The following is a 13,231-nucleotide window of genomic DNA, read 5'->3' on the forward strand; positions in this document are numbered from 1 at the left end:
TCCTAATAGGTACTTCTCAGCTTCTCTCTCTTTCTTTCTCTCTTGCAGGAGCGAATCTTCCTAACCCTCTCCAATTACATCTTCACCGCAGTTTTTCTGGCTGAAATGACAGTGAAGGTAGTAGGCGGGGCAGTGAGGGGGCCCAGGGGCAGTGGGGGTGTCCAGCCCGGGTTTGGACCCTCTAATCTCTGGGGGACGTGGGGATAACGGAACCAGCCAGGGGCAGAAAGGTTGGCCACGGTGCCAGCGAGGCGGGGCCAGGGACCGAAGACAGTGGCTGGTGCCAATGGTGTGGTGGTGTCCCCAGGTGGTGGCCCTAGGCTGGTGCTTTGGGGAGCAGGCTTACCTGCGCAGCAGCTGGAATGTGCTAGACGGCCTGCTGGTGCTCATCTCCGTCATCGATATCCTGGTCTCCATGGTCTCCGACAGCGGCACCAAGATCCTTGGCATGCTGAGGGTGCTGCGGCTGCTGCGGACCCTACGTCCACTCAGGTGACCCCACACACACCTCTAACAAGCAACGCCCCCACAAGGGAACAACAACAAAAAAATCCCTTGTGCGCTCTACCTCCTGGCTGTGAGCCCCTAGGTAAATCTGTGTTCCACGACAGACGACACAGGTCACTTCTCTGGTCTCTCAGTTCTGCACACTCCTTCCAGCGTGGCCTACTCTCCCGTTATGGCTCCGCTGTGACTGGATCGCAGCCTCCCCTTCCCCCCTCCCCCGTGAAGCTCTCCCCTAGAATCCCCTTGGGGTGAATTTCTTGCCCTCCCTGTGAGTGACACATCCTCCTGCTGTCTTTCCTCACCTTTTGCAGCCCTCAGGGATCACGCACTGCCCTAACGTTCCCTAGCAGGAGATCTGCCTTCTCCAGTCAGGCAGCCCCAACCTTTCTAACTCAGGATTCCTCCTGAGTGGGGGTGATATCAAAATAACGGTGCTGCTGTCACGATCGTCTCCTCTTCCCTGTTCCTCCCTCCCTCTGTGCCCCTACTATCGTCTTGTCTCCTGCTTGGCATCACCCCCTCACCCTGTCACACCGCATCCCCTGGGGAATGCCTCCCCTGTGTTGAAGCCTATCCACTCCCAGCGTGATGAGGGAAATGCCTGACTGTGGGAGGTGGAGATGTGGGACCTTCAAGTACCTGTTTGGAGACTGTGGAAGGGGGGGAAGTCTTCATGGTGGTGGGGGGCTCGGCTCTGTGAAAAGGAAGACTTGCGCATAGCATGCTGGGAAAGCGGAGTGGAGGGACAGCAAGCTAAGGGTAGGATGTGGGAAGGGCCCTGGTAGGGTGAAGGCTATGGGAGTGTTTGAGTGTTCCTTATCTCTTCCTCTGCTCTCCAGGGTCATCAGCCGGGCCCAGGGGCTGAAGCTGGTGGTAGAGACGCTGATGTCCTCGCTCAAGCCCATTGGCAACATTGTGGTCATCTGCTGTGCCTTCTTCATAATTTTTGGCATTCTCGGGGTGCAGGTGTGCAGGGCTTGGTGGCCTGGGGTGTCTGTCTGGGGAAGCCCCAGGAGTCTCCTCTCTCCTCTTGGCCCTGGATCACCCTACTTCCACCATTGTTCCAAATAAAAATAAACATTGTCCCTTTCCCGGGGAGGGGGGGGTAGCAGTGCTAGGCTTCAGGCCTCTTTGCCTGATGGGCTTTTTTTTTTTTCCAGAAAACTGGGAACCTTTAGGGGGACCCTTATCAAAGTTTCTCAGAGACCTTAGGCCCATCCCTAACTGCAACCTGTTGTCCCTACCCCGTGGTATACTTGCTCACACACGTCGGTCTTCCCCGGGATCTCCTCCCTTCTGTGCTTCTCTGAACAGGGTGGGCTGAGCGCCAGGCCTGGGGATCCAGGGCCCAGACAGCTGGGTCAGGTTAACGAAGTGCTGGCAGGCAGGGGTGTGTAGACCCCAGACAAGGCAGGAAGTGGGGCTGCTGGAGAACCTGGCTTCTGGCCCAGAGAAAGAAGTTGGCTTTGGAGGGAAAAAATAAAAAATAAAAAAAAGCCATAGCGGGCTGCAGGGTTCAGCAGATATCTCAGAGAACTGGGGAGCTCCTCGGCCCCGTCTTTGCCTTCTAGTGTCCCCACTCCAGCTGGCTGCTTGCTGGGCAGTGTGGGAACTCCTGGGTGGCTGCTGCTACTCTCCCCTCCTTCTTCCTTCTGCTTCTAGAATGCCCACTATCCCCTGGGGAGGGGCTGTTCCTTGGTTTCCTAGAAATTTTCTAGCCCCGAGGACCAGGCCACATTTGCCAAAGCTGTTCAGAGCCTCTCTACCCTACCCCCACCCCGCATGTGGTCTGGTGCCCACCCCTTCCCCACTTCCCTTGGCTTGGGAGAGTGAGCCATTGTTGAATCCAATCCATGGGTTTAGAGGTTTGCCCTAAATGGTTCCTTTACCACCACCCGCCTTTCCCCATCCTCCTGTTCTTCAAACCCCTTCTCTGCCACCCCAGCAGTCATGGCCTGGAGTATCTTGGAACAAGAATAAATGTTCTAGACAGACCCATATTTAAGACTTTTCTGCCAGCTATGGCCTTAAGCAAGTGAATGACGGTCTCTGAGGCTCGGATTTTCTCTCTTTAAAGTGGGGTTTATAATCCACGCACCTCATCGTTACTACAAGAGTTAAATGCCTAGATCAGCTTGGCTCTCAGACTTGAGCATTCACCAGAACCACTCAGGCTTCTTGTTAAAAGACTACGGAGCCCACCCTAGCACATCTAATCCAGAAAGTCGGGTGGGCTAAAGGAGCATTGCTCTCCCGTGATGTTTTTGTACTTCCCCTCCCCCCATCTGGAGCACCACTGTGTTCTTGGTAGGAGGGGAATGGCTGACTCCCTCCTTTCACCTTGTCCTTTCTCCCTGGGGACAGGAAGAGGGTACCTATGAGGGAGCTTCCTGTCAGGATTCCTGACTGACCCCAGAGGTGAACAGCCATGCCTCCCAGGTTGTGCTACGTCCCTGGACTCAGAGCTCAGGTGGGGTTGGGAGCCCTGGCTTACTTACTCTCTGTCTCCCCGATGCGTGCGTCCAGCTCTTCAAAGGGAAGTTCTTCGTGTGTCAGGGTGAGGACACCAGGAACATCACCAACAAATCTGACTGTGCTGAGGCCAGTTACCGATGGGTCCGGCACAAGTACAACTTTGACAACCTGGGCCAGGTGAGTGATAGGTTTGGGATGGGGAGGAGCCTGCAGGTGGGGACACACTGCCATCCTGAAGAATGTGGGACAAGGCAGCTGGAGGTGGGCAGCCACAGATTGGCCCTCTGCTGATTCACGGCCAGTGTGGCCCAGAGCTAGCGTCCCTGCACACCGCAGCGAGCTGACCACAAAGGACTGTAGCTCTCCAAAGATGAGAGGATGGAGGCCCACAGAAGGTGAGGGGCTGGCCCAGGGCCACAGTGTGACAGGGCAGAGCAGAGAGCAAATAGCGGGCTGCTTTGGATACGAATGCTATCGCCATTGTCGTCAGCTCAGGGACTTTGGGCAGCTGCTGTGCAGGGGCCTCCGTTTTCTCATCCGGAGGACAGGTTCATGCTACTGTTTCCTTGGGGTTTGTAGGCGGGCGAAATGTTGATGCTTCCACGGTGAGGGTTCATATTTTTTCCGAGAATCCTCCTTCCTCCACATTTTCAGAAACAGATACAGAGACACCGAAGGAGCTGTTCTGGAGCCGTTCTGGGGTGGCACAGTTGCCTGCCAGTCATGGGGGCTTGAGTTCAATCTCTATTACTGAAAAAAAGAAAATAATAATAATAATGATAATAATAATAATAATAGAAACCTAGTTCTTGCTGGTTTGTTTTGGTTTCTAGACTCCTAGGGCCTTAGGATCCTGCCACCTTTGTTGAGGTCAGCGATTTAGTCTTCTCTCATAGCTTCCGAGCAACCACGGGCTCCTGGGACAGAGTGTTCTTCCCGGGGCCTGGAGCGGGGACCCCAAGATATTTCCAGGAGGTGCTCTGATGGAGGGTGGCGGGCAGTTCAGCCGCACATCCTAGGTTTCAAACAGTCTGTTCCCTCCTCTCGTCTCCTACCCCACCCCCGCCCCCAGGCTCTGATGTCCCTGTTTGTGCTGGCCTCCAAGGACGGCTGGGTTGACATCATGTATGATGGGCTGGACGCTGTGGGCGTGGACCAGCAGGTAAGGCGATGAGAAGGACCGTTTCTGGGTTCGGGTCATTCAGCCTGGGCTGGTTGCCAAGTGCAACCGGGCAAGCACAGGTCAGAAGAATGTGACGCTGCACCCTGCAGGCTGCATCTGTCTGCATCTGTAAACCTACCATCAGCTTTCCTTTTTAAATTTTTTTTTTTTTCAAATGACGGGCGAACAGTTAAAAATTGGTAAATTTGGCATGAAAAGTCTAAAGGACTGAGAACCCTGGGCTCCCATTCCCTCAAGGCAGGAGTCAGCCGGAACCAGGAGACACAGCTACCAGATAGAGAATAGCCATTCCTGCCTGATGCCAACTCATGCTAGCCTCCCAGAAGCCTGGCGAGATTTAGCTTTGTGCGAGTGCGGCCGAGGTGGGCGGCAACGTGAGACGGTTCCCCATCAGGCTGACGTGACCACATGGCCTTACTGCTCCCCACCAGCCCATCATGAACCACAACCCCTGGATGCTGCTGTACTTCATCTCGTTCCTGCTCATCGTGGCCTTCTTTGTCCTGAACATGTTCGTGGGAGTGGTGGTGGAGAACTTCCATAAGTGCCGGCAGCACCAGGAGGAGGAGGAGGCGCGGCGCCGGGAGGAGAAGCGGCTCAAGAGGCTGGAGAAAAAGAGAAGGAGTAAGGAGAAGCAGATGGCCGGTCGGTAGTCTTTCCACATCTCTCTGGGTCATGCTTGACCTTGGCCTTGCGACAGCAGAGGGTTAGGAGCTGGGGCCGGGGAGGGGGAGGGGCTGGGAGGAAATGCTCCTGCCCGCCCCCCTCCTCATCTCCTCTCCTCAACAGCATGTCCGCATTAGAGCTTGCATGGAGCAGACCCGGGTCAGCCCCCGTTGGGGGAGGGGCTGCTCCCCCCTCCGGGAGGCTCCCTAGGTCTCAGCCTCATACTCCCCAGAGGATGCCCGGTAGAAATTGACACTCAGCGTCACCGCTGCTTCTCAGAGAGACAGCAAGCTGACCTGACGTTATACCTCCCGGGACTGGTGTGTCCAGTGACCCAGAGATTAGCCCAGGTGCCCAACTCACATCAACCCAGGCTGGAGCACTCACGTGAACATGTAAAGAGACAGTAGTGGAGAATGAACTTTAGAACCACACCTCTTTCCCTCTCTCCATCAAAACTACCCGGCTCCCTGCGGCCAGTGGTTTTCTTGCCAAAGAAGAAAGAAGAGAAGCCCCAGGCATGGTAGCACGAGCCTCTGATAAGGGCACTCAGGAAGCAGACGCAGAAGGATCACAGGTTCAAAGCTAGCCTGGGCTACCTAGTGAGTTTGAGGCCATGTTGGGCTAAGCAGTAAGACCCTGTCTCAAAAAGCCACAGGAAGGATGATAAAAAGAAAAGGAAAGGTTAGGAAGAGTCTCCCCCTGTTCCTGGAAAGGTTTAAGTCACAGGAAAGCTAAATCACCATTCCCCGGCCCACGACCCCCTCCAGGCTCCCACCCCCAGCTCTTGTGATCCTAGCGTCTTTTTGCACAGGGTGGGTGCAGCTTCATGTTTCTTCCCTTCACGCTTTGCCACGGACAGGCTGAGACACCCAGGGAAGACACACAGAGTTAGGGAGACAGGAGAGCAGCGCCCTAGCTGCTTTGTTTCTGGCATGTGTGCAGGTGTGCGTGCACCTGGCTCTCCCTCAGGGCTCCTGTCTGTCCGCTGCTCTATCATTTCCGGGCCTCCCTCAGTCGCAGCCCACGTCCCTCCGAGTGTCTCTCTCTGTGTGGGTTTCAAAGCCTTTGTGTGTGTCTCCCCGTGCCTCTCCCTGTTCGGTCTGTGGGTTTCCCTTCTCTCCACCCGCTCACAAACCCGTCTGCTTTTCGCCGATCGGAAGGGTGCCGCGCCCTGAGTTTCCCTTTGGTGTGTGGAAATGTGAGTACCACCAAACGAGAGTTAGGGGCTCAGTGTCTCTGCCCCCCCTCCTTGTGCCCTCGGCTGCACCTACCGCTGCCTGTGGCACGTGCTCAGAGGAGGGGGAGAGTGTGGAGTACAGACAAGGATGAGAGTGGGATGGAGCCAGAGCTGCTCCAGGAGGATGTGGAGGGGTCTCTGACTCCCCGGGTGGTTGTGAGTGAGTACCGCTCCCTGTCTCTCACATCCGCCCACCTGCCCTCCAGAGGCCCCTTCTTCCCAGCTCTGGGTTGGGGTCTGGTCTTGGCTTCCCTGTAGATTCTAAAAGATTCTAAAGCTGAGCAGGTATCCCGCCCCCCCACACACACACCCGGGCCCTGCTCCCACTTCTGCTCCACCCCACCGCACACCCCTTGCAGGGAGCTGCCTCAACAAGGCATCTGCAGATGGAATTTTTTTGGCAGGAGGCACCGTGGCCCCTGCCTGACCAGCTGGCTCCTCTTCTGGGGTCTGGAGCTATTCAGGTGCAGCTGAGACCACAGCGGGGGTGGGAGTGGACATCTGTTCTGATGACAGTCTGCCTCCCCTCCCCTCTTCCAGTCCTTTCCTTCCCCACCTCCCACCCCCGCCCGGTGACCCTGGCGAGTTGGCTGAAACATTTGTCTTCCTCAGGTGCCTGGACTTGGGCATTGTTAATGCTCAGCATACCCCATTTGTAGGCAGAATGAGGGTTGGAGCTGAGGGGGAGCGAGCTGCCGAGGGGCCCTGCCCAGCGAACCCGGTCCGGTCAATGACCACTGTCGTGTTTCGTTCTTTTAGATCTAATGGTGGAAGACGTAATTGCTTCCGGCAGCTCAGCCAGCGCTGCGTCAGGTACTGCGTCTGGGGTGTGGGTTCATGCGTGTGGGGCCATGCACTTTGCTCCCTCTCCATGGCTCATTGAGCCTGAGTCTATCCTCTAGGGGTGAAGGGCTGAGGGTCCTTGGGGAGTCCCCAAGAGGGTAGGGCCTGAAGTGTTGGGTCTGCGTCTACAGGGTCTCCTGCCCTGTAGGCCCGTGATAAGAAGGAGGTGAGCATGGAGCCCTCTGGCTCAAGAGTTCTCGGAGGATCCAGGCCTTCTACAGAGGTCCCCAGCTTCTGCTGTTGGCACCTCCTCTCTGTTCTCCTGTCTTCACCATTTGATTAAGCTGCAAATCTCTCTGCCTTCTCTTGTCTGAAGGGAAGACTTTGATCCAAGGGAGAGGATGAGAGGAGCAGTGAGGGGAAGGATTTGTTTTAAAAATGTAGCAATGAATAATTGAACCAACTCATTAATAGTCAAGTAACCGCGGTGGCCACATCATCACTACAAACAGCGGGGGTTGGGAACTGAAAGACTAAGTTAGCTACAAGATTCTCCCCGCAAAAGCCAGAGGTTTGAGAGCAAGTCGAGTCCTCATCTCCCAAAGCTGTGCGTGTCTCTGGGAGGACTTCCCAGTGCCGGCCCCTCACTCTGTGCCCCGCTGTGTCTCCCAGTCCCCTTATAGTGGTCCCCAGATGGAGGGCGGGAGGATCAAAGTGTGTGGTAGGGCTGTGGGACCTCATCACACCCCCTGCCTTCTCCACCTGGTGGTTCCCAGGCTGGTTTTCCCAGGATCCCCCTTCTGGCCTCCCCTTACGGTTTGGAAGACTGTCTGAAGTGGAAGCATGTGGATAACGGCTGTGTTTCCCCAATTTTTACTAATCAAAGGCACATTTAATTGCTGATCAGAGCTTCTGAGCCGCAGAAGGTCACACGCTAAATGGTGGCAAAAAAAAGCTGTTTTGCCATTAAATTAGTCTGTGGGGGTCTTCCAATGAGCAAATGTATGATTTCTTTTAAGCCTTGAGAATTTTTATTAAGAATGAGAGGCCCTCCACATGGCTGCTTTCTCAGCCGCCGATGGCTTGGGGTTCGAGCCTGGGAACCACTCACTGTACCATTCCTCACTGCCCAACTCAGGCAGGTGCCATCCTGGGGGAATGGGCTGCCAGCTCTGTGAGGGGTCAGGGACCTACTCAAGGGACACTCTGAGCCTTGGCAGAGCCTCATCTGTTGCTATGGTCCTGAGCTATGGTGTTTGACATTGACTAGCATCTCTCTGGGGGCCCAGGAGTCTCTGGCTGGTTTGTGTCTCTGTGGCTATGATCCCCGAGTCTCTGTGTTGGACCGTTTTTTCAAATTTCCGACCCGGTAGGGGATGCGGGGAAGGTGGGAGGATGTTGTCTTCAGCTTAGCCCTTCTGAGGTATCGGATAGCGGAGGAGAGTGGAGACTGAAGGATATACAGGCTCACCTTTACCCCTAAGCACTACCCAATCCCGTGGCTGGCCCACTGAGGCTCCTCCACCCAGGGGATTGTCCCACTCATGAGCACGTGTAGGCCCACTCTACCTACACTGAAGCGCACACTGGCTGTCTCACCCTGCACCCTTCCTTACCCACCCTGGCCTGTTCCTGCTGGCACATCAACTATTCTGTCTCCCACATGCTGGGGCACTGGCATGCCACCCAGTGAGGCCAAGCCTCTCGTCTGGGTTTTCTGGGAGTCAGACATGTAAAAACCCCCTTTCTGCTAAAACACCTTCACCCACCCCACTGCTTCGGCCAGCAGGAGGTATCGACTGGCCCAGGGAAAAGCGAAAGAGAAAAGTTGGACTAGCGAGAGAGACACTGGGCCTAAGCAAGCGTTTCGGTTTGAAGGGAGAGGGATTGGGGCTGCCTGGTGACAAGACCAACCCTGTGACACTCGACCCCCAGCACCAGTTTCGCTTCCTCAGTCACCTCTGGCCTCCATCTTCACTACCCCCCCTTTTTTTTGCCTGCCCTGCCCCCCCCTCCAAATCCCCTGCCAGGCCAGGAGTACCCACAGCAGCATGGCTTTTGCTGTGGGGGCCTATATCCCTGCTAAAAGCTGATTCCCTCCCACTGTCCTTTGCAAACCCTCTGCCCTGGCTGTGCCTTGCCACCCTCCCCTCCAGCAGTCCCCCCACCCCCACCCTGTGACCTCTACTAGCTCCCTGTGCCTCTTAGTGTCTTCTCACAGGACCTTCCAGCTCTCCTCATTTGCCCCTGCGCTTCCCTAGGGGGCCCGGTGCCCTTCCCCCCCCTCTGAGCTCTACTCTGCTGAAGGCTGTTGATGGTAACAGTAGGAAGCAGGGAGATCAGGCTGGAGGCTGGGGTCTTGCTGTCTCTTTCTGGTGCTTGGCCACAGACTTTCTGGGTCTCTCTGGATGGCAGAGGGGGTGCGAGGGACAAGTCACTCTAGTTGGTTTGGTGTTCTTTGGACCTGGGTTCTAATGGAGGGTCTCCTTGATGCCTGCTGATCTGGGCCGGGGGCTGCAGGTAGAAGGGTATTTGGGACCCCTGGCCATAAGCAGATGCCCTGCCTCAGTCATGCCTCCCCACTCCTCTGAGTTGCCTGGAGGGCCCCTGGTTGAATGCAGCCCCTCCACCATCACTCAGACTCCTGAAGCAAGGCTGGAAGGCAGAGTTGTTGGTGATAACCTGTTACAATAGTCAGATTGGGGTAAAGGGGGTGAGGGGTGAGGGGACTTCTCCCTTCCAGCCTCCCCTCGACATTGTCTCAACTAATAACGGCGCTAATAAAGAGCCGCTTCTTCTAACCTAATTGTATTCAAACATTTTAGTTAATTCTCCATTCATATTTTAGCATAATGAGATCGGGTGTTCTCGGCATTTATGGAGATTAATGCAGAGAAAGAGTTCCGGCTGCTAAGGCAAAGCAGGGCAACTAGCGCCCTCTGGTTCTCATGGTACTGAAGGAAGGAAGGAAGAAAGAGGTCTTGGCTGGCCCAACCACCCTCCACCATCGGGTGTGGATGACCTGTGGTCTCATGGCACCCCTCGCCTCTGGCCTCCCCACTTCCCATGTTCTTGGGTGTCAGGAAGGCCACCTGAGCAAACAAAGCCACACTTGGCTGGCCAGCCTCTGAAAGCAAAGAGATCACCTCAGGCACCTGTGAGGTGCACCTAGCCTTGTTGGGTCTGTGGCCCTGGTTATCCACACTTTACGGTCGATGTGGAGAGGGTCGGGTGGGCTTGCAGAGTAGTCTGCAAAGCCAAACCTGCCACTCCTGGACACTCTTCTTCCTTTGGCTTTTGGTGGGGACTTAGCCCCCAGGCCATTCCCTGCCTCAGTTTACCTCTCTGTGAAGGAATCCTCTGCATGGGAAAAGATAGTTGTATTTGAGCTGGCCTGGGCCCAAAGCTTTCTGCCACCCTTGTGCCAGCTGGTCCCCGGCATGGGCCTCAGAGGCTGTAGGCCTCGCTGTCTGGCTTCTGCCAATACTTCCTACGAGGAGAAGGGCTGTCTGGGACCTGAGGCTGCCCATGCCTTCCCAGTGGGGGCTCTTTTCCTTCTGTGTGGCTTTCTGTGGAACCAATGTTGGTACATTTCCAGATAGTGTTGTCCCCCACCTTGGCCTGGCCCTTACTTCAGCACCTGGAGGAGGGGCCCCTGAAATCTGCCCCCATATTTCTCTCGCCTTCTTGGCAAGATAACCTTCTGGCACTGTGACTTTTCCAAGTGGTCAGCTAATTACAAGAGCAACCCTATGCCTGTGACAGATCTCAGACAGCACTTCCAGCCCTGCCTGTGGCATCAGGCCACCCCAATACCCAGGATAGGCTGGGTACTGCCTCATTAGAAACTGGGTGAGTCTGTCCTAGCCTGAGTCTGGGACAGAGCAGAGCCCCGGACCTCCGCATCTACCTTCTCCACATGAGGCTGTGGGGAGTCTGGGGCACAGTCCTCTGGAGGCCCTGTGGTAGGTCAGCGGGCAGCCAAGATGTCCAATTTCCAATCTCTGGTCCTATCACAAATCCCAGCTCTGTGTAATTTCTTTAGCAGCCCCAGGCGCTGAGCTTGGGAAAAGGCATCGCTGCCTTTGCCTCTGTGGCTGGAGCTCCCTCTGAGCCCGATTAGATGGGATCTTTCATCTTATTGATCCACCTTTGCTCCTGAGCGCGGAATGAGAGGTGTTCTGAGGTGCTGGCGAGTAATTTAGAGGCTGCCCTAGGATACAGGCTCACCCAGCGTCTAGTGTAGTGGAGGGGCTCTGCATGTCCTCACCCCATTCTGCCCTGACCGCAGGCAGTAGATGCTTGACAGGGGACAGGCTAAAACAGCCATTCTCCTGCAAAGGGTAGCTGGGAGAGTGGGGGGGGTGCTGGTGACCCGGAATGTTTCAGCACTGGCAGTAGAGGCTGGCAGCAGAGAGGGGCTGTGGGTGGAGGGGTGGAGGGGACAGGCCCTGATGTTTGCCCTCTACTGTCCTTTCTGCCCCCACCAGAAGCCCAGTGCAAGCCCTACTACTCAGACTATTCACGTTTCCGGCTCCTCGTCCACCACCTGTGTACCAGCCACTACCTAGACCTCTTCATCACTGGCGTCATCGGGCTGAATGTGGTCACTATGGCCATGGAACATTACCAGCAGCCCCAGGTAAGGGCAAGTGGTGGGCCAAAGGCCTTGGGATCTTGCCAGGTGAGGCAACAACCTGAACTATAGCCGCTGGGTGTCAGGCAAGTGCTGGGACTACTATGTGGGTCCTTGTACCTTCAGCAGTCTCCTTGGAGGTGGGTATCACCTTTGCGTTATAATAATGAAGACTCCGAGTCTCTGTAGGTTAGTTGGCTTGGCCAAGGTCACACAGCTAGGAAGTAGGGAACCAGTGTGTTTTCATTGAGCCATATAGTATGTATGGCTCTGGGCCACGGAAGGTGAAGAAGACGAACCGCTGTTTACCCTTCAAGACTTAAACTCAGCCGGGCAAGGTGGCACACACCTGGATCGAGGCCAGCCTGATCTACAAAGCGAGTCCAGGACAGCGGAGGCTACACAGAGAAACCCTGTCTCGAAAAACAAAACAAATAAAAAAAGGAATGTATTTAGACTCTAGTGAATAGGTGACCCCCAGATGCATCTGTTTCCAGTCTCCCCTCTCATTTACCTTCCAGCCCCCAGTTTCCCCATCTGTACGGGGAGGAGGGTGAACTGATAACATGCAAACCTCTTTCCAGACTTAGTGCTCTGGCACACTCTCTTGTGCTCCTCACTACCTCGTAAGGGGAAATTAAGTGCCAGGTTTGCATGGGATGATGGCTCCTGGTCATCCATCAGGGCAGGGAATGGGAAAAACAGGCTCCTTAGCTTCACCCCACTCTGGGAGGTATGGTGATAAGGGGGTGGGATGGGCTTCAGCCTTGGGTTTAAAGGGACCTTGCCTCTGGCCCCCACCCCTGCCAGATCCTGGACGAGGCTCTGAAGATCTGCAATTACATCTTCACCGTCATCTTCGTCTTGGAGTCAGTTTTCAAACTTGTGGCCTTTGGCTTCCGCCGGTTCTTCCAGGACAGGTAATGGCGGAGGGGGGGTCTGAGAGAGTTGGGAGTAAGTAGAGGTGTGTCTCCTGGGGAAATACCCAGAAGGCTTTGAGCCTGAAGACCTTTCTTAACTCTGGGAGTCCAGCTGCAACCCTAGAACTGATGGTGATGGTGGTCAGGGATCCGGGGCTTAAGGGACGGGTCTCAGAATATGACAAGGCAAAGCTTAGAGGGCTTTGGCAGCATGAAATCGCTGTAGCCTTGGATGGAGCTTTTAGCCACAGAGCTTGGAGCCAGACTACCTGGGTTGGATCTGAATCCTAGTTCCACTACTTAGTGACTGGTGACTTTGGGTGTGCCTCATTCCCTCATCTGTGAAATGTGAGCTAACACTATTCCTGTCAGAGCTCTTACTTAGAGCAGTGATTGCTCCAAAGGAAACACATGAATGCTGAGAACAAAGACAGATGAGGCCAGGTGCTTTGGCCGCCAGGCTGAGAGAGGAGGAGAGTTTGAGTTCAGCTTGAGAAATGTAGCAAAGCACCGTAGGTGGGGTAGGGGTTAGAAGTAATGTTTACAAATGAAAAGCCCTTCCCAGTTCTACTTTTCCATGCCACCATGGCACCTTCCCCCAGGCCCCTGCCCCCCACTCAGGGTGCTGCATTCCTGATTTTCCAGGTGGAACCAGCTGGACCTGGCTATTGTGCTTCTGTCCATCATGGGCATCACGCTGGAGGAGATTGAGGTCAATGCTTCGCTGCCGATCAACCCTACCATCATCCGTATCATGAGGGTGCTCCGCATTGCCCGAGGTAGGTCCGACCATCAGCACTCTTCCCTGCCTTCCCCCTGCA

The 13,231-nt window shown here is 55.3% G+C and overlaps 1 protein-coding gene across 26 annotated transcripts in view; it reads left to right on the plus strand.

The window, feature by feature from the left end:
• Cacna1g (calcium voltage-gated channel subunit alpha1 G) overlaps nucleotides 1–13,231 on the plus strand; it is a 63,100-nt gene that overhangs the window by 41,758 nt on the left and 8,111 nt on the right. For 10 of the 26 annotated variants that reach the window (XM_060386914.1, XM_060386916.1, XM_060386917.1 and 7 more), the window contains 10 exons: nucleotides 49–117; nucleotides 308–492; nucleotides 1,347–1,473; nucleotides 3,034–3,159; nucleotides 4,055–4,144; nucleotides 4,597–4,810; nucleotides 6,831–6,884; nucleotides 11,345–11,496; nucleotides 12,301–12,410; nucleotides 13,056–13,189. In XM_060386914.1, the coding sequence (XP_060242897.1) occupies nucleotides 49–117; nucleotides 308–492; nucleotides 1,347–1,473; nucleotides 3,034–3,159; nucleotides 4,055–4,144; nucleotides 4,597–4,810; nucleotides 6,831–6,884; nucleotides 11,345–11,496; nucleotides 12,301–12,410; nucleotides 13,056–13,189 (1,261 nt within the window). The remainder of the gene's footprint in view (nucleotides 1–48; nucleotides 118–307; nucleotides 493–1,346; nucleotides 1,474–3,033; nucleotides 3,160–4,054; nucleotides 4,145–4,596; nucleotides 4,811–6,830; nucleotides 6,885–11,344; nucleotides 11,497–12,300; nucleotides 12,411–13,055; nucleotides 13,190–13,231) is intronic. The other 16 variants (XM_060386915.1, XM_060386926.1, XM_060386931.1 and 13 more) reach the window with 3 other exon arrangements.

Source organism: Meriones unguiculatus, chromosome 7 (assembly GCF_030254825.1).
Source record: "Meriones unguiculatus strain TT.TT164.6M chromosome 7, Bangor_MerUng_6.1, whole genome shotgun sequence".
NCBI classification, from domain to species: Eukaryota; Metazoa; Chordata; class Mammalia; order Rodentia; family Muridae; genus Meriones; species Meriones unguiculatus.